At 48.6% G+C, this 25,535-nt stretch overlaps 11 protein-coding genes across 11 annotated transcripts; 4 read left to right on the top strand and 7 right to left on the bottom strand.

Moving 5' to 3' along the window:
- Positions 1-2,127: 2,127 nt before the first annotated feature.
- On the bottom strand, positions 2,128-3,054 carry ABOM_004326 (dihydrodipicolinate synthase family protein; the record flags this gene model as incomplete). Its single annotated transcript, XM_022531456.1, has 1 exon — positions 2,128-3,054. One exon carries the CDS (start codon positions 3,052-3,054, stop codon positions 2,128-2,130), a length of 927 nt encoding a protein of 308 aa, XP_022391430.1.
- Positions 3,055-3,994: 940 nt separating this feature from the next.
- Positions 3,995-5,023, top strand: ABOM_004325 (phenylacetaldoxime dehydratase family protein; the record flags this gene model as incomplete). Its single annotated transcript, XM_022531455.1, has 1 exon — positions 3,995-5,023. One exon carries the CDS (start codon positions 3,995-3,997, stop codon positions 5,021-5,023), a length of 1,029 nt encoding a protein of 342 aa, XP_022391433.1.
- Positions 5,024-5,612: 589 nt separating this feature from the next.
- ABOM_004324 (alpha/beta hydrolase family protein) lies at positions 5,613-6,305 on the bottom strand (the record flags this gene model as incomplete). Its single annotated transcript, XM_022531454.1, has 2 exons — positions 5,613-6,044; positions 6,207-6,305. 2 exons carry the CDS (start codon positions 6,303-6,305, stop codon positions 5,613-5,615), a joined length of 531 nt encoding a protein of 176 aa, XP_022391432.1.
- A 2,538-nt stretch (positions 6,306-8,843) lies between these two features.
- On the bottom strand, positions 8,844-10,193 carry ABOM_004323 (uncharacterized protein; the record flags this gene model as incomplete). The annotated part of the gene is made up of 1 exon (XM_022531453.1): positions 8,844-10,193. One exon carries the CDS (start codon positions 10,191-10,193, stop codon positions 8,844-8,846), a length of 1,350 nt encoding a protein of 449 aa, XP_022391427.1.
- Positions 10,194-13,032: 2,839 nt separating this feature from the next.
- On the bottom strand, positions 13,033-13,956 carry ABOM_004322 (NmrA/HSCARG family protein; the record flags this gene model as incomplete). The annotated part of the gene is made up of 1 exon (XM_022531452.1): positions 13,033-13,956. One exon carries the CDS (start codon positions 13,954-13,956, stop codon positions 13,033-13,035), a length of 924 nt encoding a protein of 307 aa, XP_022391426.1.
- A 595-nt stretch (positions 13,957-14,551) lies between these two features.
- Positions 14,552-16,096, top strand: ABOM_004321 (uncharacterized protein; the record flags this gene model as incomplete). Its single annotated transcript, XM_022531451.1, has 4 exons — positions 14,552-14,585; positions 14,701-15,101; positions 15,153-15,296; positions 15,350-16,096. 4 exons carry the CDS (start codon positions 14,552-14,554, stop codon positions 16,094-16,096), a joined length of 1,326 nt encoding a protein of 441 aa, XP_022391429.1.
- A 69-nt stretch (positions 16,097-16,165) lies between these two features.
- ABOM_004320 (AMP-binding enzyme) lies at positions 16,166-18,145 on the bottom strand (the record flags this gene model as incomplete). Its single annotated transcript, XM_022531450.1, has 6 exons — positions 16,166-16,632; positions 16,713-17,150; positions 17,203-17,305; positions 17,362-17,693; positions 17,764-18,024; positions 18,109-18,145. 6 exons carry the CDS (start codon positions 18,143-18,145, stop codon positions 16,166-16,168), a joined length of 1,638 nt encoding a protein of 545 aa, XP_022391428.1.
- A 532-nt stretch (positions 18,146-18,677) lies between these two features.
- On the bottom strand, positions 18,678-20,083 carry ABOM_004319 (Zn(II)2Cys6 transcription factor; the record flags this gene model as incomplete). The annotated part of the gene is made up of 3 exons (XM_022531449.1): positions 18,678-19,394; positions 19,472-19,488; positions 19,540-20,083. 3 exons carry the CDS (start codon positions 20,081-20,083, stop codon positions 18,678-18,680), a joined length of 1,278 nt encoding a protein of 425 aa, XP_022391357.1.
- Positions 20,084-20,531: 448 nt separating this feature from the next.
- Positions 20,532-22,086, top strand: ABOM_004318 (MFS transporter; the record flags this gene model as incomplete). The annotated part of the gene is made up of 5 exons (XM_022531448.1): positions 20,532-20,744; positions 20,796-20,810; positions 20,867-21,268; positions 21,319-21,687; positions 21,739-22,086. The coding sequence occupies 5 exons, from the start codon at positions 20,532-20,534 to the stop codon at positions 22,084-22,086; spliced, it is 1,347 nt and encodes a 448-aa protein (XP_022391358.1).
- Positions 22,087-22,588: 502 nt separating this feature from the next.
- Positions 22,589-23,742, top strand: ABOM_004317 (glycoside hydrolase family 43 protein; the record flags this gene model as incomplete). Its single annotated transcript, XM_022531447.1, has 4 exons — positions 22,589-22,900; positions 22,948-23,104; positions 23,151-23,182; positions 23,251-23,742. 4 exons carry the CDS (start codon positions 22,589-22,591, stop codon positions 23,740-23,742), a joined length of 993 nt encoding a protein of 330 aa, XP_022391363.1.
- Positions 23,743-24,226: 484 nt separating this feature from the next.
- ABOM_004316 (uncharacterized protein) lies at positions 24,227-25,039 on the bottom strand (the record flags this gene model as incomplete). Its single annotated transcript, XM_022531446.1, has 3 exons — positions 24,227-24,309; positions 24,361-24,406; positions 24,467-25,039. The coding sequence occupies 3 exons, from the start codon at positions 25,037-25,039 to the stop codon at positions 24,227-24,229; spliced, it is 702 nt and encodes a 233-aa protein (XP_022391364.1).
- Positions 25,040-25,535: the final 496 nt, after the last annotated feature.

The following is a 25,535-nucleotide window of genomic DNA, read 5'->3' as shown; positions in this document are numbered from 1 at the left end:
CTAGATCTGTGAAATCCTCCCGAGTTCTTGTGTGCTAAACAGCTTAATTAATGTAACAGGCTGAGAACAAAGTAGTGAGACTAAATGTTTCATACGTACAGCACATACTGTGGCAATCAATAGTGTGGAAAAATAAAGGGATTATGGCCGTACAAAAAAGCTAGAATTTCTGATTAACGCGGTGTAATTGACATACAAAAGATTGCTTTCATGGTAGGCAAAATCACGCGGTTGTGTAGGGCCTACTGCTGTCCTAAATAATGTCAAAGTCATTTCAATTTTAGCTAGAATACTGACCTATTCAGCTTTTAAAGTCAACTCTATGTATCAGTCGTACAAATGGCTTTCAGGTCATCAATGTACATACTGCAGATGTTTGTTCTCTTATTAAACTAGCTGGTTATTCACTGGGGTTCGTTTCACGAAAAGGCAACCTTAGTCCTTTACACATCGAACGACTTAATAGCCAGTTTCGTCTTGATTACAATGTGTTCTCATTGTTTGTGAATCGCAATGGGTGGAGTATAAGACCGGACTGCAATAACTCCTGGAAAGGCATGCCGCAATCGATTTCGGTGTCATACTCATATATAGTAGCATTGAGGCCAGACTCAATAGCGATTTGGCACGTTGGGACAGGCAAATTGCTTGGAATTCTCGTTAGTTACCAGATTCGATTTCTATATTAGCATCTAGGGCAGGTAGGAAGGTTCGATTCATATTGGGTTCAGTACTCATTTTTAACATAAGGTATTCTACGCATTTGAAGGTGAAGATACGGAGGATATCGTAGTAATCTTGACTTTTTCAACTCGGATGCAAGCAATGTGACTTAGTTGGAAATGACCTAGGTACTGTTCTTGTGGTTATTTCCGCGAGGTTTGAGAGCTGCAATATAGTAAGCGAACCCTCTGATCTCGCAGTTCCCTCGCATGGTCGGATTGCACAGAATCAACTTGAAAGCAATCTGCAAGCCAGTCTGGTCCAGGCTGGGGGTTGGGGGGCTCATGCGAGCCATCCAAGGAAAAAAAGAGGGATGCACCAGAATGATACTGCTGGATATGACACCGGTGGACTCCCTGATGCTTAAGTAACATTCACGCCCAAGCTAGTCTCAAGCAGCAAATTTGCCCGATTAGTGATTTAAATTCACGAGAATATGAAATGGTTATCGGTTATGGCAATTTCCGGCATACTGTCAATGACACACGGGGCATTTATCCAACATACTTACTTTTGGAAAGTCATGTATTCTCACCAACTGTTGGTCCCTATTTACTTCTTTTGTCCCGCGCTTATATAAAAAATACTGATATAACGTACTCGGTAAACAAGCTACCACCACACGCGTTTTCAACGTGCCTCAATTTCTTAGATAATTAAAATACCAGCCATACTACCAAGAATGTCTAATTTATCAAAGTCACGCGTTGAATAGAAAGTTGGAATTCTACTGAGTATATGAGTCGGGTTCGGGTCCAATATAAGAACCCGTACCCATGGGTTACGTTTGGACATTGTATCCAAAATCCAAATCTATAAATCTGCGGGTTAGATCTACAGTCTATAGATTATCTACCAAAAGCCTATTCTTAGATAAAATTCTAAATTAGACTCTACGAAGCTATATGGAAAGACTATTCTTAATACCGGACTATTTCACAGGATTAAAATAACAAGATTATAAGAACTGAGTGTATAAAATAGTTCAATATAGAAATTCTATTAATCTCGATATAAACTAGCATTTAGATATATAACTGACTCTATTAACCTATATTAACCTAATCTAATCAGCCAAACACCAGTCTATACCTGGTACATAGACACACAATACTAATTCCACCAACAGGAAACATGCACAACCTTTTGTATCCTCTGCTTACTTATTCGGGGAATCTGGGGTTCGACTCCAAGGATCCTTTAGTCGAACCCTAACCCCAACCCCAAAATCATGGTTCTGAACCTGAGCCTTATTGGTTCCGAGCCAAATCGAATTTGCCAAGTCGCGACTCCTTACGAGGTCTGCTTCTTGCAGGATTGAAAAATACTTCACGTTGCTCACTTAGTTAAGAGGTCGTGTTACGTACAACCACCGACCAACATGACCAGACTCTTGAACTCGCTTCATATTGTCCCAGACATCCCCTTCATACCTTCATTTAGCGTTGCCAACGCTGAGCGAATCCGACTGTGATGTGCAGCAGCTATGGGGAGAATCGGCCGAGGGGGCGCTGCTTTGCAAAGGCCAAGCTCATTAGCCAGTGCGAAAGCCACCTTGAGGTCACCAAGCTCTTCGAATAGGTCCCACATTGGCTGAAAAAGAGCCGAGATACGCCGCACTTCGATATTATCCCCGTTGCGAGTGGCAGCCATCAGCGCGACCGATGGGGCGGGGAGTACTCCCGCAATCACACTGTACCATGCAGAGCCTCCTGCCAATAGCGAGTCAGCCACCAGCCAGTCCGCGCTGTATCCGACAGAAAAGCCAGACGGCAGCTTGGCACGAAGTGCTTCATGTCTTTCTTTCGCCTCAGAAGCAGGCGCGGGTTGCTTAAGCGCAACGACATTTGGCAGCCCTGCAATGCGAACAAGGAGTGTGTCACTGAAGGTAAAGTGCGTCGTGCTCGGAGTGTTGTAGATACAGAACGGCAACGTGGTTGAACCAGTGATCGACTCGTAATGCTGGTAGACTTCCTCTTCACTCAACGGATTGTACGAGACCGGTGCCAGTAGCAGCCCATCGGCCCCCGCCTCTTCAGCATCCTTGGCCAATTCCTGTGCATCATCTGTACGAAGTGCACCGACAGAAACAATAAGGGGTTTTCTGTCTTGCAGAGTTTGTGTGGCCGCGTACAATGCCCGCTTGCGTTGTTCTCTTGTCAGATACATGTAGGTCCCCGTACTCCCCAACAATCCAATCGAATCAACCCCCGGAATATCCAGCCTCTCAAGAATTCGACCGAGTGCGGCAGTATTGACGATGCCATCCGAATCCGTAGGAGTAATCGGAAACGCCACGAGGCCTTCAAAAACGTTCCGTGTCTTTCTCATATTGAGACTTCTATCCATCGATGATCCACGACTGAGCGATCCGCGACGCCGATGAAGTGCACTTATAGTAGAATAAATGTTGTGTTTGGCCCGGTGGCAAAGGGTCTTTGTCTGTGAATTTATATAAAGGTATCAACTGCGTCACTGTGGCCGGAAGGGCTCCGCCTTGGTAATCGAGAGATATGCTTCTGGTATGTATCTATGTAGTACATCCGTCCTCCGAGAAACCGGAACTCGACTCCACCAGTAGTTCGTTGACTGCAATGCCCCACCGCCACTCCTTCAGGCATAGGACGGTTAACATCTTTATTGGATACTTCCTCAAAAAGAGAGGAGCTTTCTATCATTCCACCTCTTAATATTGGACTCTTTCTATGATACGACGTCATAGAGGGTGAGTATGTCACGTGAAACTTCGTCATGCGGTGCACGAGAACGATTCCCTAGTTGCCTGAAGAGTGATGTTGTGAGATACTGTAGATAAGATCGAGTAGAGAGGGCTCTAACTTACCATTCTGGCCTACGTAATTACGAATTATTTCACGACACCACGGAAAGCGACGGCAGAGATCCTGGACCGAATTGTGAGCCCAATTTCGTCCTTCTTTGGGAATTGACGCACCTACCCAACAGCAGTAATGATCTAGACCGAGCCTTGAAGATACACGCGGGTAGGCTGGAAGAGCGTGGAGTCTAGAATAACTTAACTAGTAACTGACCCCTGCGGAAATGTGCGGAACCGCGCTGGTGGAAATGTGCGGAATGGCGGTAGCGGAAACCTGCTGGACCTTGTATACTGTCAAAGGCCAAGTTCGTCTACACAGTATATAAGTAGCTAGGAGTTTCAGTACCTGATGCAATTCATGGACCAACGAAGTGTCTACTCCAAACATAATACACTGGTGTTTCTCACGGAATCACCATAAACCTCATATTCAAAATGTGGGGAGTAAAGCTACCCGCAGAAACCCCCATTGTCACCGCGGTCTTTAGAATCCAGCGCCACTCCTCCAGGGACAACTCTTCCCTCATAAGCCACTTTGACAGCCTGATAGTCAACCAGCCCGGCCGCATCGAAAACCTCGAACAGGACAACCCCGTCCCAACCCGCGTCTGGCTCACATACTGGCCCTCGCCCGCCGCGTATCGGAAATGGTGGACCAGTGAGCCTGTCGCCTCGTTCTGGGTCTCCCTCCCGGACGACGCCGGCGTATACCGCGAGATTCTCACTGTGCCGCCTGGCAAGACGCAACATGGAACGAGCATCACAGACCGTCCCTCTGGCATGGCACCCTTGGGTAAATTCGAGTCCATTCTTGATAAATCGGGGTATTGGGGGTGCTACTATGACCGGATGGGCGATGTCAATAAGAAGGAGAATAAACTCCCCACTCCAGTCACCAAGAAGCCGACCAGGACGCATCCATTGTCGATGACGCCCAGCAGCAACGGCAGCAGTCTGCCCATCCGCAGAGGAAGAATCCAACTTCCCACTTTACCGGATAACATAGCATTTGTAGTCGAGGGTCAAGACCACGGTCTTATCCTCCCAGAGGAAAAGGAGCACTGGCTCGAGAACTTCGACCAGCTCACAACCAATTGGATATCCGATCTAGTCGAAGCCGGCCCAGAAAAGGGGATTCTGGATTCGAGATTATGCTACAACCCGGACAGTGGGACGTTCAAGGGCGCCGATTCCCAGCCGCGCGAGTTGAGCTTCAATGACAAGGTCCAGCTGTTCTATTTCTTGGATATGGAGGCAATGGAAAAATTTGGGAGGGAGAATGCAGGGCATGTTAAGCTGCGACGCGAGTTCGCGCAGAGTTATGGGCCGAAGGGTGCGATGACGGAATTGCCTGGGCAGTTGCGCTTGTGGGTTGAGGCGAGCATCTTGAAGGGGAAAGACATGGAGTGTGAGTATGTTGGATGTATTGAGGGGACGGGGTTGATGGGGTTGAATTGGCGTTGACCGTTTGTGGGCATCCCATGTTGGTTATGTTGATGTAAACGTTTTTCCAATTCGGTGGTATATTCTTGTACTATTTATGGTCATGTATTAGTATACGCGTGATTGTTCTATTTGCCGCGGAAAGAGAAATCTGGTGTTATAGATATTAAATAAATATTTTATAAATAAATCCCTTAATTCTTGTACGGTTGCGGAAATTATATAGAATCGGAGGGATAATACTATAAGTTAATACAGAGATAACTCAGAACTATTGTGAGCTTAAGCCGGACCCCCTTGATATCACACTATTTTAGATAACCAACCCTTATAGATAGACAGGCAACAATAAGAATAAGAGCTTCACTATGAGCACGATTTAGTGCAACGGCATGGTTTATCCTGCTTTTCTAATTGGAGAAGATGTTGGATCATGGGTCGGTCTGCTGAATAAATGAGATAACTCCTCCTGGCTACTGCATCCACCACAGTGGTGTCGCTCAAGACCACTTCTGGACAGTGAAATAGCTATTCAATAGAAGGCATTGATTTAGAACTGCATTCTAGAGCTCCCTATGGCGCACTGTCGAACTGCAAATAACCCAGCAGATCATTTCAGGTCAGCCTTTAGGGGGATTTGGGCATCTGCAGCATCGACTATGGCTAGATCATCTTCTACCTGCGTCAGTCCACCACCAGGTCCAGGAATGACAGCGTTCAAGTCCGGTAGGCGACATTCAGTGGCCTTAATACCCAGAAAGCGGCTGAGAATCCATCTCCAAGCGTCAGTATTCCCGTTCACAAAGGTCTGCATGTGGTCCAGGCCGGGATATTGGTGGTACTGAACAACAGTACCCTTACCGCAGAGGTGGCGCACGAGTTTCTTCGTAACTTCGACATCACCCACAACTTTGTCATTTGTTCCTTGGAAGATGTACGTCGGAAAGCCAGGAGCCCCGTGGTGCCCTATAACACCCAGTTTGTTCAGATCCTTACTGAACTTGGATAGGGAGTCCCTCTCGAAATTAAATGCTGCGCGAATCTAGTTCAGGGTGTGATAAGCACTTTGACAGCCGACCGTGAACGCAGCGTTCCAGCCCTCGTAATCGGGGATGTTCAAGATCGGCCCATACCCATTCACGAAGGGTTACACGAAGGACAAGTCCATCATGTTCCAGGACAAGGCGGGCCCCATCGCGCCAACCTGGAGCCCATACGAGGGCGAGCAATTGATGTCTGGAGAGTCATCGGCGGGCTGTACTGACAGGACCCAGCCTCTCCCGGCATCTTGTGGGACAATCATTGTCGTGACTGAGTGGGCTTTCTTCTTATTTATGTCCCTTGTAGCGTACAGTAATTGATATGCCGTTGCATTGGGCAGGATGCCGTACTGGAACGAATAGACATACACTTAGCGCTAATCTACAATCGATACGGATTCGAGTTCTTCCCAGAACCCTTTCTTTGGCTTATAGAAGCCGTCCAACTATAGGAAGAAAGGTGTAGGCGCTGTAGCCCCAGATGCAATGGCAGCGATGAGCCCGCCTGTTAGGCTAGGCTAATGCGGGAGGCACCTCATGTTGATATGGAACGACAGCAGAATAGGTGTTTCTGCTCATAGCTCAGCTGTGGTCTACTAATATAAGAGCAGTGGGGAGGAGCTGCTCCAAGATTGGGTAGTGTACTTGGTACCATAGGTCAATTTGATGAGATATCCATATTTATAGCGGCAGTCCCAACTGTTATTCTGTTAGGATTCTAGACTTAGTACTGTCATCATGTCCAACCATCTTGGCGATGTGTGTCGGGTATATTCCAGCTCTCGATTCCCAACAGGCCTGAAATGACGGGGAACATTCTCAGCTGCACCAATTGATGCTTGATCAACCTTCCTATGATGCATGATGTGTTGTGTAAGCGTCCAGCAGGTTTGCACTACATAGGAGTTCGGGTAATGCAGTCGCCTACAAGGGCAGATTCAGCTAGTATGCGCCAATGCTTCATCCACTGTTACACACAAGGGGTTAATGCCCTCCTCGGGTTGTCATGGCACTATTGCAGGGACTCAGGAGAAGTATGAATTCTCTCAGTCTCCGGACAAACTCGAATGCAAAATTGTGTCAAATAAACGCTACACAACCACAGAAGACTGCCGCAGATGTCCGGAAGCGAATTCCGTGGCTTCACCATCTGGGAGCGGCCAACAGAAGCTTCTTGCCAATCAATAAGCCAAGGAAGATCCTATTTCGTAAGCTTCTTACCAGGAAAAGAATGAAACCTGAGACAAAAGAGGATATGTGGGTCCACGTTCGGCTGAGGTCTCAGACTACGTGGAGGAATGACCACTGACCCAAGAGGTATCTGCAGTGACGCAACCGTAGCTCCTCAGGAAATAAAGCTTGATTGTATGCAAAGCACATTATTTGCTACCATTTCTTCCCTCGCGCATCACGGCAGCTCCGGCAATTATCGCGTGCTGAATTGTGGACGGATCAACGTAGTACGCTCCTAGACACAGTAGTGGCTTGGCTGAAAGAGTGGATCATCCTTTACCGTCCCATCCGTGGAGACGATTTTGCTTCTTTCTCGACTGACGCCCCCCTGGCACACTCGCCGCATCGCGCTAATGCTGAACAATATAATCACAGGTTGACCCCTCCTGCGCCCTATTTTTCACGCACTATGCAGGTTACTGAAGTTAGAGTACATCTCATTGCCTATTAGGTGGTAGCAGCTAGCTATGAATAGGCATGGTATCTTCTTTGCACGACACTGTAACAACGGTTAACTAGGCATAGAGTACCTGTCCGTACAGAAATCGCTCCTGGTGGCATTACTACTATCAGTCTCTGAATCAAGTCGAATGTGGATCACTACATCGCGGGATTTGACAGTACCATGGAGGCTGCATAAATGAAACATAAGACGCAGTTTAGATGCAAGCCATGTCTGGCTGTTAATGGGCCACATATGTTCCCACCGTTGCAAGCAACAAAGCTTCTCCTACTTTAGTAACAGCTTCAAGTCCTTTCTGGCTCCCACTGCCACTGTTGCCTCATTCCTTGTCCGTTAGCCCATTCGAGAAGCTCAATAGTAGGACCTACCGAGGACAGTTGCCATATCACCGTCACGGTCCGTGAAGAGTATAGGTCTAATCACTGAATCCCTAAACGAAGACCTAGGAGGGTAATTCCAGCTTTGCTTATAACGCTACCTACAACACTGTTTTCTGCTTGGTGTAGTCTGCATTGATCTTCGAAGGTAGACTTCTTTGCGATTTTCTTTGGCTGCTCTTCCGCCTGCTTCTATCAGGGGACTTTGCGGGTTTTATACCACTGAGACATCCTCTACGATCGAACCATTGGCGATAATATCCTCTTTATACCTCTACAAGGTAATTCATTGTACGTCTCTCAATTTCGGCCTGGATTGCGTCCTCGAAAAATTGTAGAAAGCTGTACTGGCTATTGAGCTGTGTACAACTATCATTGAACGTGCTTTGAGTAAGTGCAAAGGATTATGTAAATTCTAGAATAGAACATATCGAGTCATTAGGATTATAAAACATGGTGATCTATCTATAGTGCGAAATCTTGCGCCGTCCACGCCCTGTCAAATCTATAACAAATCCGGCAAACCAAAGGAAAACAAACATAACCGCAAAATTCAAGTCGTATACCTCGTACGCTCCTCCAAGGCGGGAGCGTTTCTAATAACTGGGGCAGCAAAGGGAAGGTATGGAATTATAAAGAATAAAGGAAAACAAGGCAAACAACACGATAAACCAACGAAACAAAACGGCCCTCATGCGGGGTGGATATCACGTATAATGGAGCAGAAATTAAACATAACAAGGGGGTGCATATTGCGCATTAACATCATACGCAGGAGGCATAGCAGATTCTCCTTCGTATAATGGAGGAGCACTGTTGCCGTGGAAGGTACCCTCCGGGATGGCATTTCGGCCAGCGACTTCATGAATCGGGAGTGTATAGCACGTTGTGAATGCTTTCGCAAACTGCTTTCGGTTTATGAGATCTCCGGTCTTGTCGTCAAGAGTGTCTTCTCCAGCGATGAGATGGAGCGTCAACCGGTGATCAACCATGATGGTTGTCCTCTCGCCTCTGGACTCAGCGCAGTCCTCGTTAAACTTGCAAGGGGTCACGTGGCGACATGGTTTTCCAGAGTCAAAGGTGCATGAAGAAAGATCCGGTCGATCGGCGGTGGGTGCACTTCTGGGGATGGTTATATCAAATTGAACATCAATTCGGTCATGGTGGTCTTCGTGGAGCTTTCGTTGCTGGGCAGATGGTTTCTTATTCGGAGCCCAGCGACCCTGTTGCTTTCCCGAGCACAGCTGACGCACAGATTTCTCCTTCCAAGTGATGCTCTCTCCGTCAGGACCATCGCTGTTGGAGACTTTCATCAACCTCACCGTCTCTTCAACGCTCCATCGGACCTCTCGAATGAAGAATTGCTTCCTTTCCGTTGGGCGAGCACCCCGCGCCGTAGTGCCACGGGCCACAAGCTTCGCAGTGTATGCGAGCTTAGCTTTGGGATCTGTCGGTTGCTCCGGGGTCAGAGACAACTCCGACTGCAGCCGCTCGCCAGTGTACTTTTTAAAATGCCGAACAGTCTGGCTGGGGCCGGTCACGATCTGCGAGAGAATTTGCACGTCCTTTGTCACGTCCACTGCCACTCCAGATGGCAAAGCGACCGCAGCGCGGACAGCATAAGACAACCCTCCGAATGGAGTCTCCGTGGTGCCTGATGTGCCGAATGGAACGGGTATCGAGAAAAGAAACTTCAGGACGGCTGCGCCCGAGTCCTCATACCACTCGACTGGTTCTGGGGAGTGCCATAACTGACACTGCACCAGCGTCTCTACCGTACTGCTTCCCTCTTTTTCTTGAGTGACACTAGTCTGGGTTTGAGGCACGCGTTTCCTGCGGATCCGCTGAAGGAAATCGCCCTTTTTGTTGTCGTTGTGGCCACTGGATGCCAGCTCATTGTTTCGCAGAGTCACAGTTCGAAGCAGACTAACAGTCACGTTGGGGTACTCCGCCTGATCGAGGTCCAACGAGGATACTGGCACCAGAACGGAGCCCGAAATGGGCGGGCTGTATCTCTCGCCGTGAGACCCTTCATATACGTGATGGGTGGTTGGAACGTCCAGATGCACAGGTCCCATGTGTGAGATCGTATCGCAATTGCCTTCTCTGATTATAGATGATGACGGTGATGATGTAACGGGCATCCGGGCACTCCGTTTTTATAACCCTTGTCCCTCCTTGTCAGGGAAGAAGATGAGAGCGAAAAGCCATCATAAAAATGTCATAAGGGGCAACCCCCCGGATCCACGTGGTAGGGATGACTCTTGATAACGACAATTCTTCTCAAGTCATAAAAACTGGAATGTGTGTAAGCGGTGCCGTTCGTTTCTCGTTAGGGCACGAGCTCCCGTTCGAAGATGAGTCTCGACCCAGACGTTCCCTCTGGCGATCTTCCCGAAACGGAAGCCAAGAGGGAAGTCGGTTCGTAAGCTTTCAAGGTTTTCCGGGGATCCACCACACGACCCTAATTTTGGAAGATGACAACCGTCCAGAATGATCGAAGATGCAACGTGTGGAAAGTACTAGAGAAGAATGATTCCGTCCATGTGACTAAGTGGCAACAGGCGTGGCAGGTTCGCAAGCAGAATTTTCTCCACAACGGAAATCCTCCGGCGGTGTCAGCGTGAAGAGTTTTCTTCTTCACCATGGCTACAATGCATGCGGTGGTTGGAGATTGATCATGTTGGACAAGTTGAATATAGCCCGAGAGGTTGGACCTGAAGCTTAAGGTTGAGTTCAGGCTCCTTCCTTGATCGACCTTCGAATGAGGATCCGTATCTCGATTCTTCATGCATTACTCGGGTCGGAAACCCGGGTGACCCACAGTTGTTTACCCACTGGCGAGGCCTCGGTTGGCACTTTTAGTCTTAAGTTTCGGGCAGGGACAAGGACAAAGTATCTTCAGGTCCAAAAACTGGCCCATGCTTTTTTTTCCGACCTCGTCAACAACGCATTTATCTTTTTCAGCCTCCTTTCTCTCTGGTTGTAGCATGTAGATGTTCCACGCAGGCCTTCATCCAAGAGCCTGCGTACCAGTTAGTCATCGTGGGTGGGTCTGGTATCATGGAAGATAGAATCCCTAGTTCGAAAGTGATGTCAAATAAATTAAGTATAATTGGGGAAAAATTTCAGAAGACCCCTCAAGGGGCTATGACAACTCAAGCCCAAAGAGCAGGTCCACCAAGGGTACTCAATGGTTAGAATGAGGGCGTCCGGTCGGTGAGTTGAAAATCGAGAGCCATCTACCCACACCAGTCATTGCCGTCGCTGCATTGCACCATCGGCTCATTACACCGTAAAGCATAGTCGCGATAGCTTTGGACACCAGTGCGGTAGACACGGCGTCGTCTAAGCCGGCATCAGGTGACTGGTGGAGAGTAATAGTGCAACGCAGACTCATTATGTCTCCATCGCCTGGTATGGCGACAGATCTGGATCGTTCTATATTAACGCCTCTATGGAGCACGCCATATGAGATGTCTCGTGATCTGTTGCGGTAGTGGAGTTGGTGAGTGTTGCTTCCAGCCATCAGTCCAAGACTATCGGATTTCCTCCGGTGATTGCCTTTTAAGTACTAGTGTGTTTCCCCACGCTGCTTTATGCTCACAAGGTATGGGGTAAGTAGCTTGAATAAAGCAGCCCCAAGTCCTGAGTCGATGTCCAGTACAAATACCTAACTAATAGCCATTCTCAGGTCTATATTAATCACAAGTAGCATAGAAGCGAACCAGGCGTTGTCGCTGAGTTTATAATATCTCGTTTTCTTTCCTCGTCCATGGTTCAGCCTCGAGACTATTATCACGGATGAACAGTTAGATCACATCAACGCTGACCAAGAATGGCAAGTAAATAGTTGATGCCAAACACAAGATACGGCAAATATCTGGAGGTAGTCTAAGAAATACAGGGGGTTATAACTAGACCTCTTTCAGTAACATCGTCCTCTGTCCTATTATTCAGGATACATTTCCATTTACAGTAAAGAAAACATGTTACAGTTGCTACTCATCGTATTCAGGTAATAGAAGAAAGCTGAGTCGATATGGAGGCTCTTATAGCAAGGTTCAATACCGGAAGGGGCTAAGGTGTACCAGGGAACAGCCAAACCTACCTGGGGTAGGGACATATTATCAGTTACCCTGATAGTAGTGCTTGTAATAGATTGCGCATCTCTTTGCCCTACTCCTTTGATTTGAATCCAAGCGCGTAAATTTTGTCCCAATATCAAGACTCAAATTCAGTAAATATGCCAAGTTTGTGGACCATTCTGCATTCATATCCACCTCCTCCAGGTTAGAATCTATGTAGTCACCCGCTCCGCTACCGTGCTTAATACGACCACCGAGAAGAGAGTCAATGTGGGAGTGGCGTGGTACGCCGGACCACGTAGAAACAGACTTCTATGAGGATCTCTGTAATTTTGAAATACAAGTTATATAAAGTACGTTCACAGTACAGTAGATTAAATAACCGTGGTCATACAACCCTAGATAAACAGCCAGCTGCATAGCTAGTCTGCGATGTAGATAAGTATTTAGTCCGGATCGCATGGTAGAGGGGTGTTCGGGTTTGGTACCATTTTGGTATGCATGGCATGCAGTGCCAACCTAGCAAAGATCAGGAACACTTGGAAGAGGGAAGAGAATACTTTTGTGCCCAATATATATCTCTGTAGTTGATTTGGAGTTAGATGCGACGCGGAAATTCATGCACCGGGAAGGAAATATATTCAAGCAATGTGGGTCATTTTATCTTAGGTGGTGCTGTAAATATATCTCCACAGTATCTTCCCTTCCATCCCCCTTCCAGAAAAGGCTGCCCTGCACACCAACCGAAGCCCAAAGCCCTGTGTCCAAAAAATATAACACAACTTATTCGCAGTTTCCACGACAGAGACAACCGTCGGAAATAACGTGTTTAGCCAAGCGTCTTTAGAACCTCATCGCGATGCCTTTCAAGATATTCTGAGAACTTAGTCAAACGAATTGGGTATTTTTCCAGCTCCTTGAAGTTGACTTGGTACCCAACCGTATTCGCCCACAATTGGGCATAGAGTCTAGGATCGCTCACAGCGAGGTCTCTCGCTTCTTTCTCATTGTAAAACTGAAGGGCAATGTCCTTTCCACTAACTCGGCTCAGCTCCCGCACGATCTCAGCCGGTGTAAGAGATTCAACACCCAAGTCTATTTCATGTTTGTGAAATGCCGCAGGTTCGATAATTGCAGCTGCCGCGAACTTCCCAATATCGGCAGGATCGAGCACCGTCATGGCAGTGTTGGGCTTGTATGCCGTTAAAAAGACTCTCTTCTGAACCAATTCAGGAAACATAAGAGACGCGGTCGGCTGATGGTAGTTTTGCATGAGAAATGCAGGTCGGAGAATAGTCCAGTATTGGACATTGGTTTCTCGCACCATTGACTCAATCTGGGCTTTGTTTCGCCAATACCACGACAAAGGATAGTCTGGTCCCCAATTTGGGAACTCTTCGTGCTTTCCTGTCATTGTAACACTGGAATAAACAATGGTGGTGACTGTGCCAGATGCAGTAGCAGCATCTATGATATTCTTTGCATAAATCACCTCGCTTTCGGTGTTAGAGAGGGAGGGTGATACATTCAGAAAGACTGCAGTGACACCTTCGACAGCAGCCTTTATGGATGACAGATTATCGAAATCGCCCGGGAACAGTTGCACTCCCAGGCGCTGGAGCTCAACGGCGGATTGGGACGATGGGTCCCGAACAAGAGCATGAACTTTGATGCCAGATTTTAAGAGTTCACGTGCAGTAGCACCGCCTTGGTGGCCAGTCGCTCCAGTAACAAATGCAACAGTCTGAGACATGGTATCAAGGTTTAAGGACACCCGTCTATGCGGAAAAGATAAGGGATAATGTAATAACTGGTTCGAACTTTGATGATTTTCTGGAGGGAGGTATGAATTGAAGAGGATTCAAACGCTTTAAATAATTTGTGACTTGTTAGAGTGACCAGTCTAGCCACCTTATCTCGCTACTGGAAGAAGTATACAGCTCGAGGATGTGGGGTGTTGCAAAAGAGGTATAGTATGCACCTTGTTTTGTCGACGCTAACCTGGATTGGCCTTAGCGCATTTGACCATTCCGAATTCAGCATGCAGCTCGACAAACTGGGGACTGTTCAACCCAACTCGTCCAGTCGACTGGTTTTGGTGGGGTTGATTACTAAAGAAGGGTGACGCCACCCAGGTAAGTCCTATAGAGTAGCTACGTACGGATCTTCAACCGCAGCACTGATGCCGCTCACAATTGAACCGTGACTCACTATGGTGTATCGCGGTAAGCCCAGCAGAGCGTGCTTGGAATGTCGAGTCAAAAGAAGAAAGGTATTGTACCTCTGCTGTTAGAGATCGTACCTGACCTAGTCTGATATTGGGGTAAGTGTGACTTAGCAAGACCATCATGTCGTCAATGTGCCAGGGCCGGCTCCATATGTGTAGGATACCGAGATCAGAATTCCCATACATTCCGAGATCAAACCGTGGAGACTCTGGGCAAAGTTCAGCCCTTTTCTGACAATAGCCCGCCGCTTATCCATGGCAACCAGATAGTCTCCGTAAGATCCGACGGATCTCGACAGGCTGAGATCTACCGATCTAAAGAGCAACCCGATCATGACCCTTGGTCTAAAATTACAGTTTCACTTGAACAGCAAGCCCTGCATTTCTTCTCCTACCATTATCTTGTGAATGGGTCGGGGCGACCTCCCAGCCATCCTGACTGCCTGGCCATAGTATACACGCGAGCAACAGGGCACGGATACTTGGCTAATCTCATCACTGCTGTGGGATTGGTTAGCCTGGCGTACCTGAGACATGCACCCGCTTTGACTCATGCGGCGAGGCAGACGTATTCTCGGGCTCTTCACGATGTATGTGCGGCACTCGCGGACCCTGCTGAAGCAGCATCCGACCAGATGTTAGTCGCTGTGATGCTTCTAGTGTTGTACGAAGTAAGTCTCTTATGACACAGGAAACCTCAGCCGGATAGTAATTTCAATCAGACAGTAACTGCTAATTCCAGCAACGATCTGAGTCCTTGGGATAGACACGTGGATGGAGCCCTAGCATTGGTGCAGCTCCGTGGAGTAGGCCAGCTACGTAACAGGATCGGTAGAAACATTTTTCTTAACCTGCGCACTGAGATCGTGAGTTGTGTTTAGAAATGTCACTGTAATTGATATTTCTGACTTTCTAATAGCTCATCAACTGTCTTCAACGCAGAGTGCGGGTACCAATCACTTTGATGAATTGGATGAGTGAGGCCCGACATTTTGAAACCGCACAAGAGGCACCCGCTGGTAGCTTGGCAGACTTGATTGTCAGTACTTGCGCCGTTCTTACCTCGGTCAAGGAGGAAGTTCTAGACGAGGTGGATCTGTCTCGCTATATTTCAACCCTTTTGTCGATTGATCAAGATTTGAAGTGCTGGGCTGAAAGCCTTCCTACTGACTATCTATATAAGACCTTAACTATTACAAAGTCTTCGAGAGAACTGTATTTGGGACGATACGACACTTATTCTGGCGTCGAGATTGTTCACATCTGGAATTTGCAGCGCTGTGCGCGCATTACTCTCCATCAAGCACTCCTTGAGATGTTGTCAATACACTTCAACAAGGGATTTTCTCCGTCAGCACCCTTATCATCCAGCCACGTACTCGGTACTTCGGACGCTGTTATACGGGAGAACTCGGGTGACATTTGTCACAGCGTTCCATACATCCTCCATCTCTGTGATAAGCCAGGTAAACCAGGTGATGTGAGAGGTGCTTCTATTATGTCTCTGTTATGGCCCCTCTGCATTGCAGGCACAGCACATACTGCCAGCGATACTTTGCGCGATTGGATCATAGCACAGATGAATAAGATCGAACAGGTTACTGGGATTCAAGGAGCGAAGCTTGTGGCTTTGGATATACAAAAGCGCTGCTTATTTCCCGATTGACTTCAGTACTTATCCACAATTATCCAGATACGACGTTAGACAGCCTCGTTGCGTATACATATAACTAATTTATAACTTCGCCTGCACCTTCTCATCCCGAACGACCAGCCTCTTCTCCCCACTTTCTCCTTTCCTCTCCCGATCTCTCAGCACTCGCCGTAGGATCTTCCCACTCGCGCTCTTCGGAATCTCATCCATAAACTCCACCTCGACAATCCATTTATGGCGCACTTTCTTCGCCCTGACATACTCAATCAACTCCTTCCCAACAGCCTTCACGCCATCTTCCGTGACCAGCCTAGACTTCGCCGCAGCCTTGACCACGACATAGGCCTTCGGCTTCTCACCCGAATAATCATCTGCCACCGACGTGACTGCCGCATCGTCCACGTCAGGATGCCCAAGCAACAAGTCCTCCAACTCCGCCGGCGAAACCCCAATCCCCTTTACTTTGATCATCTCCTTGATGCGATCGGTGATCACGAGGAAGCCCTCCGGATCCATAAACCCCACATCCCCAGTATGCAACCACCCGTCTGCATCAAATGTTTCCCGCGTTGCCTTCTCATTCCCCAGGTACCCCATGACCACCTGGGCCCCCGGGCCAAGATCTCACCCTCTTCACCAAGCCCCATTTCCTTCCCAGTTTGAGGGTCCAGAATCTTCACCTCGGTATTGGCCACGATTATCCCGGCCCGTTGCGCATACTCGTACGTCTGTTTCTCAGGCGGATGAGCCGTGATACAGCTGCATGACTCCGTCATCCCATAACCCTGTTTGAAGCCTGTCCAGGGGAAACGAGCCTTCAGTTTCTGGAGGATTTCACCTGAAATGGGGGCTGCGCCGGAGGAAAAGGTCTTCACGTGCGAAAGGTCGTAGTTGGACACGATTGGGTCGGTCAGAAGACGGATGATAATGGGGGGTACGGAGAGGATTTCGGTGATTTGGTATTCGACTATGGTGGACAGCATGGATTCCATAGTGAAGGAGGGGAGCATGTAGACAGTGCTATTGCGGATTATAGGGAGGTGCATTTGGTGAACGAGGCCAGTGACTTCTCTATGTCAGGACCTTCTGTGTGGTAGCAAGTGGAAGTAGAGACATACTATGAAATAAAGGCAATACAGCCAGGGATTTCGTCACATCTTTCCGCAGAAGTTGGTCGACTTGCATGCATTGTGCTATGACGTTGTGATGGGCGATCATCACCTAGTCAGTCTTGCATTAGCCAACTTTCACGAAATTCACAAGCGCATGATACATACAGCTTTCGGCAGCCCCGTGGTCCCTGAGCTAAAGCTTAAAAACCCACACACATCCCGATTTGTCTTATCCTTCGGAAGCTCAAAAGGAGTTATCTGCCCAGCGAGTCCATAGCTTCTCCCCTTCCTGACAAGATCCTGAACGGATAGATACTCGCCCCTTTGACCTTCCAGGAGAAAGATCCGCTCGGGAGGAATCCCAGCTTCCCGAGCAGCGGGGATCGCAACGTCCATCCCGGAAGGGACGGTCATGAGGAATTTTGCCTTGCCGGTTTTCAGGGCATATGTCATTTCTTCGATGTTGTATGCTGGTGAAGCACCTGATATTATACCCCCTTGTACATGCAACTATCATTAGCACTGCATGTATAGTTAGGGGAAAAGACGACCCGGACAAAGACTAACCAGCACGCACAGTGGCTAGCATCGCAACTGGATACCAGATCGTGTTCGGACTGAAGAGGGCAACGGTATCCCCCGGTTGGAGGCCGTAGTCACGCACCAGGGCAGTGGAAGCATACGTCGTGTATTCTCTGAGGGCGTCATACCGAATGCTCTCCTTTGTGGCGGCATTGACAAAGGCACCGAGGTTGTCGGGGCTGTTGGAGTTTAGGGGAGAGTAGCGCGAGTCAAACAGCCATTTCCAGATTGTGATATCCGTGGGGACTTAATAGTACTTGAATCTCAGCATAATGCTTAATACTCAGAGGTTCGTAGCAGTTGTGCAGTTGGATGGGAAGGGGCACATACTGTTGATACGCGGTCTATCCGACTGAAAAATCACCATTTTAGCCCCTCTTTGCCTTGTTTTAGTTTCAATACTGACAGACGAACGATTTCCTGGATCAAATAGAGGATGGAGATTCGCCTTGTCTGCGGTTTGAATATATGATACTCCATGCGGGGAACCAGTCGGCCGAGGTCAACATATACCCCGCATGTCGGTTATCACTTGCTTAGTTGTCCAATCGGTATCTTCAGATCCATTGAGAGTGTGAGATTAAGTGCCTAGATTGACTTTAGCAAATGCCGAGTGGGCCGTCCAATATAGACTGTAATAAATGATTAAGCGGAGTTGTATTGGCATCGAATCATCAAGGCAGAGTCCCGTCTTTCAGATCTAGGTGTAATTATTAGTCCATTCCTGATTCTGCATTCTTGTTAGAAACATTTGGGATCCCATGCAATGCTGCATTACCTTTGTATTTTTATATTTCAGACCATGAGAACTGCGTTGTTGAAGTTGCGCATGCCATGCGCCAGAGTAAAATTCGGCATTGAATGTTGGCCTACCCTATCCAGGTATCGCCAGTGGTGTTTCAGCATACTAAGATACTCGAAAATATTTCTGAGCGAAACTTGTCGAAGATCGTCTTAAGCTTTGTACTAATGGCAGCTCTGTGCGTTTGCTGGATGGCACAACGTCCCACTATCACCATGGGCCAGCAAATAAAGCCGTCTGAGGGTGACTCTGGTGGTAACATTTCTAGGTGAGTAACAAAAGAGGACACCATTTCCTGAATAGAAGGCGCAGAGATGGGGATAGACCCATCGGTAAGGCTTTGCAGGTATATCAGGCAAGCAAGGCGATAAAGCTCGAATGTCACACCGTCGTTGATCGTTTCCGCACCCATGTTGGGCTGTACATGGAACGAAGCATGAATATTCCGCAAGTCTTGCTTAGCACTTACTAAGTCGGCATATATCCCTTGATTAGAAGGCATACTTGATTCGAACTGCGATAAATGGAGGGCGACGCGGAACACAATAAAGAATACTTTCTGCGAGGTGCCCATAATTGATCCGCTTTCTAGGTGTTGGAGAAGACCCGGAAATTCGAATATCTGCCTAGCCTCACTCAGTTCCAGATGAGCCCCGTGAGTGAACGCCGTGATGGAAAAGAAGTAACAAAACATTTCCACGAGGAACTTTCGAAGCGATGAGTTGGGCGGCATTATATGCAGCCGGGGTCTTAGTAGAGCGGCTGCGGCGTTCAGATGTGGCAATATCTGATCGTTATGGCAGTAGTTCTGCGACTATACGGTATTAGAACATCGGCCTATCCCAGTCTACACATAGGGGGGCTCGCCTCGTGAAGACAAAATAAAGCAACTGCCAACAGGTTATGGTCTGCAAACTGTTATTATTCTAGTAGCATGTCACGACCCCTTCAATACATACCAGACGTGGGCTTGTCTGCCGATTCTTCACCACTAAGAGCCTCACGCAGGCCGGAAATGGCTCGACCGTAGTACTCAACCGCCGAGGCTTGTAATTCTACGTTCGAATCATACTTCAGTAAATCTTTCGCTGCAATCATGAGCACACAGTGCAGAATAAGCGGGCTTTCCATGGCTTCCGGGAAAATCTGAGAGAGGATCGCCGTCCGTCGGTTACCCATCCTTGAAGTCAGCCACATAGGGCCATGTTTGGCGAAGTGGTCTAGAAGCCGACGAACCAGGCCTAGGCTGGGAACTGCGAAGACCGTCACCATAGCTGCCAACTCTGGTGGCACTGTCATGTCTGAGAGAACTTGGCGTCGGCGCGGACGTCGCATGCGCACGACCACTCCCGTTGTTGGCCATTGGCAGGTGAGATTGTTTCGTTGGCAACCTGTACATGTGGGATGACGCTCATCGCATTTCTTCTTGCGGCGGCGACAGGTAAGGCATCCATTTTTGGAACGGGGGGCAGACCGTGACCTTTTACTTGGATCTTCGACCATTTTCTTAGTTCGTGGGGCTAGAGACGCAACCACTCAACAGACTGTACGGCCATAGACCCATTACCAGATGGTGTTGTTAAGACGAGGATGTCGTGGCAGATGGAGTGCATCGTCGAGGTGGAGAAAATGCAAACCCGCGCGGCACTTACGACCCCCGATCGGGTTTAGCCCGGTGGATTTATATGAGCCATCATATCTGGAAGTCTACAACAGTTCTCCACCTTCAGTATGGGCCACTCTTCACCACTACCTCTACAAACCAATGGCTATCATGACACGCCGTGACTACTTCCAGAATTGCTTTGTCGGTCTGGCACTACCGACGGCTGATATAATGACTCAATCTATGATAAAGTTGGGCGATGTGCTCGGCACTGGGGGATAATATATATGACGGTCAATCCAACCCAACAGCTTTTTCTTGACAAAATTCCAAGCTTGAATTGCAATGGTATCCTCATCGGAGATGGAACACGACACGCGATGTCTCGAGCCTGCGAATGTGACACCCCGCACACCTTCTGTTACAGAGAGCCGGGAAGATCTCACTCCACGTCCGATCAAATCAAACAAATGGAACGACCCGAGATCAAATATCATTCGTGTGCTGACCACGTTCTGGGTATTCTTTGTCATGGGGGCTAACGATGCGGCGTACGGCGTAGGTGTCTGTACGATGTGTCCAGTGATTCATTGCTAATGATTTATACAGGCTATATTACCTTATGTTGTTCCCCTCATGTCTTAAAAATTGACATTGTAGACTAACGGCAATCCTGACAGCTCGAGGAATACTACAACATCCCGTATATGGTCGTGTCCTTGGTATTCCTCTCACCATTAGTGGGCTACGTCCTGGCGGCATTGGTCAACAACCAGCTGCATATGGTCCTGGGACAGCGAGGAGTGGCTCTCATTGCACCAGCCTGCCATCTCATTGCGTATATCATCAGTTGCATCCATCCCCCATACCCCGTGTTAGTTGTGGCGTACATCTTTGCGGGGATTGCAAATGGACTTCACGAGGCGGCGTGGAATACCTACATAGGGAGTTTGGAAAACCCCAACGAGCTTTTAGGCCTACTTCATGGGGTTTACGGCCTTGGTGCGGTGATCAGCCCGTTAGTGGCTACAAACATGATTACCAAAGCAAAAGTGCCATGGTATTATTTTTATTTCTTCATGGTACGTCCCTTGGCTATTCGATCCTTAACGAAATGCTGACTACTCGGGAGATCGGTATATCTGTTGTCGAGGCTGTGGCATGCCCGGTGGTTTTCTGGCAATTCACAGGGGCCGCCTTTCGACAATCTCATGAACAATCTCACGGGGATACGGGTGAACAGGGCAAGAATGGGCTTCGGGATGCCCTTTTCACCCGTCCCGCTGCACGCGTGTCCTGGCTCTCTTCCTTTGTCCTACTGTTTTATGTGGGAGTGGAGGTGACGATCGGCGGTTGGATCGTTACAATCATGATGGAAGTGCGGCACGCAGAGCCATTCCCCAGCGGCATGACAGCGACTGGGTTTTGGCTAGGAATAACGGCAGGACGAATGGTATTAGGGTTTGTTACAGCGCGACTGGGCGAGAAATTAGCCACAACTGTACGGAATGCGATTTCCCCCTTTACTAGCTTAGTTGCTAATGCCGTACAGATCTACATTGCTTGTGCAATAGCGTGTGCGTTGGTTGTATGGTTGGTTTCCAATTTTTATGTCTCTGCGGTAGTGGTGTCAATCCAGGGTTTCTTCCTCGGTCCACTATTTCCCTGCGTGGTCGCGGTCATAACCAAGCTTCTCCCCAAGAATCTCCATGTCGCGGCGATTGGCTTCGTGGCGGCGTTCGGAGGGGCTGGCGCAGCAGTCATTCCATTTGTGGCCGGCGCAATTGCACAGGGAAGTGGAGTTAAGTCCCTCTTGCCGTTCGTCGTGGGCGTTTCGGCGGGCATATTACTGCTTTGGCTGGGCTTACCACCACTGAGAAAGAGTGGAGCCCAGCAATAGCATGTCTATGCCTCACCAACTCAACAGCGATAGTCCCCTGATACTCTCGTGACACTCGCCGAATCTGAGAACTCAATTGAAAGACGGCCAAAAGGAATAGAGCTTATGGGTGCTAGGTCTAGTTAGGTAGATAGCATACCATCCAGCAGAATATGATGTAATAGTTGGAGCAGCTCTCCGTACGTCTACTGCAATTATCCGAGCGTCAATCCGTGGCCAATAATAGAATGGGCGCATGTACTCCTCACAGGATTTCTTCCGGGGAATAGCAAATATTCAGTGAATCAGAAGTCAAGGCCGCGAGGATCAGTTCCTCATGTGGAGGGAAGTGGGTCGCGACCACGCAACGACAAGAAATCGCTATGCCTGAAGATCTCTCGTTTGGGTAATTCTCCGGCCAATGTCTTGGATGGCATGAGCTGGCTGAATATATAAATATCCGACTCGGTTTGTCAATGACCCGACAGGCGTATCATCGCGTCAGAAAATAGTGCTGTCCGCAATGCATCTCAATCAACTTGTCCTCGCTGGTCTTGCCCTCTGTGGCTCAACTTTAGCTTCTCCGACGCCCGCCAAACGGGCGGACGACAAGGTGGGATATCTCTCTGTCTACTGGACAACGGACGATGAGAGTGTCTACTTTGCCTTGAGCGACAACGATGACCCTCTCGGCTTTGCCGCGATTAACAGCGGTAACGCTGTTGTTTCCCCAACGCTGGGTACCAAGGCTGTTCGCGACACGAGTATTATTGCAGGACAGGGCGATGATGCTGGAAAATACTGGATTATTGGGACGGACCTCAACATCGGCGAAGTGAGTTCCCCTACTGGATATTGATCACCGGAGGTGCTGACCGATAGACAACCTGGGACGCCGCCGTCCGCACTGGGTCGCGCGCGATCTATGTATGGGAGAGCACAGACCTGATCAACTGGAGCGAGAACACTCTGGTGACGGTTGAGGATAGCACCGCCGGAATGGTATGGGCGCCAGATGCCATCTGGGATCCGGAACAAGGTTAGTACCCTCACTGGAAACCCACAGATGAAGCTGACTCTCGCAGGACAATACTTCGTTCACTGGGCCTCGCGATTCGTAAGTAACCCGTACTCTCCTACATGACCCGCCTGCGTTTCCCATAGCCCTGACTAACATACCCCCAGTATGCCGCCGACGACACCGAGCACACGGGCGACGCAACCACAGGCAACGTTCTGCGCTACGCCTACACCAGTGACTTCAAGACCTTCAGCGAGCCAAAGGATTATATCGTGGGTACTACCGACGTGATCGACCTGTGCCTCATCCAGCTGGATAGCAACACCCTTCTGCGCTCATATGTCAACAGCAGCGCGGATGGCTTGCCCGTGGAGATCAGCACGAACGGGCTTCTCGGTGACTGGTCGCTTCTTGGTTCCATCGCCGACAGTGCCAGCTACGAAGCTCCCTATTTCTTTGCCGATAATACCGGTGGCAGTAAGGGATATTTGACGGCGGATCTTGTTGGTAGCTCTCCCGGTATTTCGGGTTGGGCGTCGGACGATCTGAGCTCTGGTGTTCTTACCAAGGATACTTCTCATGATCTGACCTTTATGAGACACGATTCTGTGCTTGCCGTCACGCAAAGTCAGTATGACGCGTTGAAGGCACTGTAAACGATCGCTGCTTGTGACGGAAAGAGCTTGGCGAAGGGAAGATCAAGGGGAACTGGGACTAGAGTATACGTAACAGCTACAGCAAAGCGCTGCTAGCAGGAAATCCATACATGCATACCACACTTCCATACATTACCAATTAATAGCGTCCCATTGCTGCATATATATTGTACGTTGCGTGTTCCCAATATACTATTGCCACGTTCCAATCTAGCCAGAGGTTCCAGGGCCAAAACCTGCTAATTACTTATGATAAAGCCAAAGGCTGTATACATCTCGACTACTCCAGGAAATGGGGAGCATAAAAATGCAGAACTTCTGCCGAAGAAAAGCATTCCTCAGAGTGTGAGTACACTTAGCAGCTATACTAGTATGCACAATTTGAGCTAGTGATGTAACCAACCCCCGATGATACTTTCTTGTTGAATAATAAAGAATGCATGAATAAATGCAGAGAGATCACCTATATCTGAGTTCTTCCTGACTATGGCGCTAACTCCTTCCCACTACTTCCAACTCCAGGACCCGGGTCTGACTCGGCAGACTTCGGTGCCGTTCCCTTATAGCCTATACAACATCAGCATCAACCACACCAACAAATCCACAATAGTAACATACTACTTTGGTACAACACCGTAGCCAAAACAACCCCAATAATCGCAGCCTAGAACTCACATCAGCACGTTCAACCCGAATCCGACACTAAAAACCAAGATGTCAATACCAAAGACAGATCCATTCCCTCAGCAACCTCCAACTCCCACGTCGGTCGTTTCCCGGGTATATACACCGAGGCCATATCTTTCAATTTAATGGCTGTGACAAGGGCACCGTTATAATAAACGTGCGTCTTCGACTTCCAGATATCCTGCCCCCGCACTTCCAGTACCATTTCTTCTCCATCCGCCGCGGCATTGTGCAAATGGACATCAAACTTATCCTTGAGGGCATGCCATTGAGGCACAATTGTCGCGATGGGAGAGGAGCTCGCACTCTCTCTCCCACCAGGCAGATGGACAAACCATGTCACGCCGAGCCTCTTATGGGCGATCTCAAATAAAGGTAGACCGGAGGCGTCTTGGAAGTATCGTCGCTGGCTGATCGACTTGAAGTCCCCGTCGACTGTGAAGAGTTTCTCTGCGAGGGGAGACTCATCGGTCGGACATTTTGTGATTGTGAAGTCGCCTCCGGACCAGCTGTTGCTGTGCTGTTTCACTCGGATGGTCGTTGGGTGGGATGCAATGTATTCTGTTCGCAGTGCGATGGGTTGCTTGAGGGGGGTGAGGCTGGATGACATTGTGGTTGAGATAGTGGGGGGAAGGGGTTGGAGATTATGTTTTAAATAGAGGGGATGCTTGGCTCTCTGGGTTACATCTCTTAACGCTGTGAAGGTGAGCTTACTTGAGTTGTCCCACTGGCAAGTGGTTCCGCCAAGAGTAATTCCAAGGCGATGTGAGGCTCAATATGACGCCCGAGTGTGGCGGAGAGAAGACCTGTTGGGGTCGAAATGCTCTTAATTGGCTGAGACATCTCCACTGTCAACTAGTATGGTGTTAAGACGATTCTTATCTTATCGAGCCTCGTATTACATGCAGTGTTGGCGGGGCATAAAGCTCAGCTAAGTCAGGCCCCCCATTTGTGAGGAGATTATAATTTAGTATCCTTGGCTGCAGAGCACTGAGGTGAACGATACTCAAACAGGGGGCCACTTCAGATACTTGCCTTCATAGTTGAACTACGTTTATTTATAAGTGGTGAATCGGCAGAACCAGAAAAGGTCTCCAGGGGTCTTA

The sequence above is a fragment of the Aspergillus bombycis genome (genome assembly GCF_001792695.1).
Source record: "Aspergillus bombycis strain NRRL26010 chromosome Unknown contig00021, whole genome shotgun sequence".
Lineage (NCBI taxonomy): Eukaryota > Fungi > Ascomycota > Eurotiomycetes > Eurotiales > Aspergillaceae > Aspergillus > Aspergillus bombycis.
Note: the sequence above shows the minus strand (reverse complement) of the source record. Positions and strands in the feature narration are given on the sequence as shown.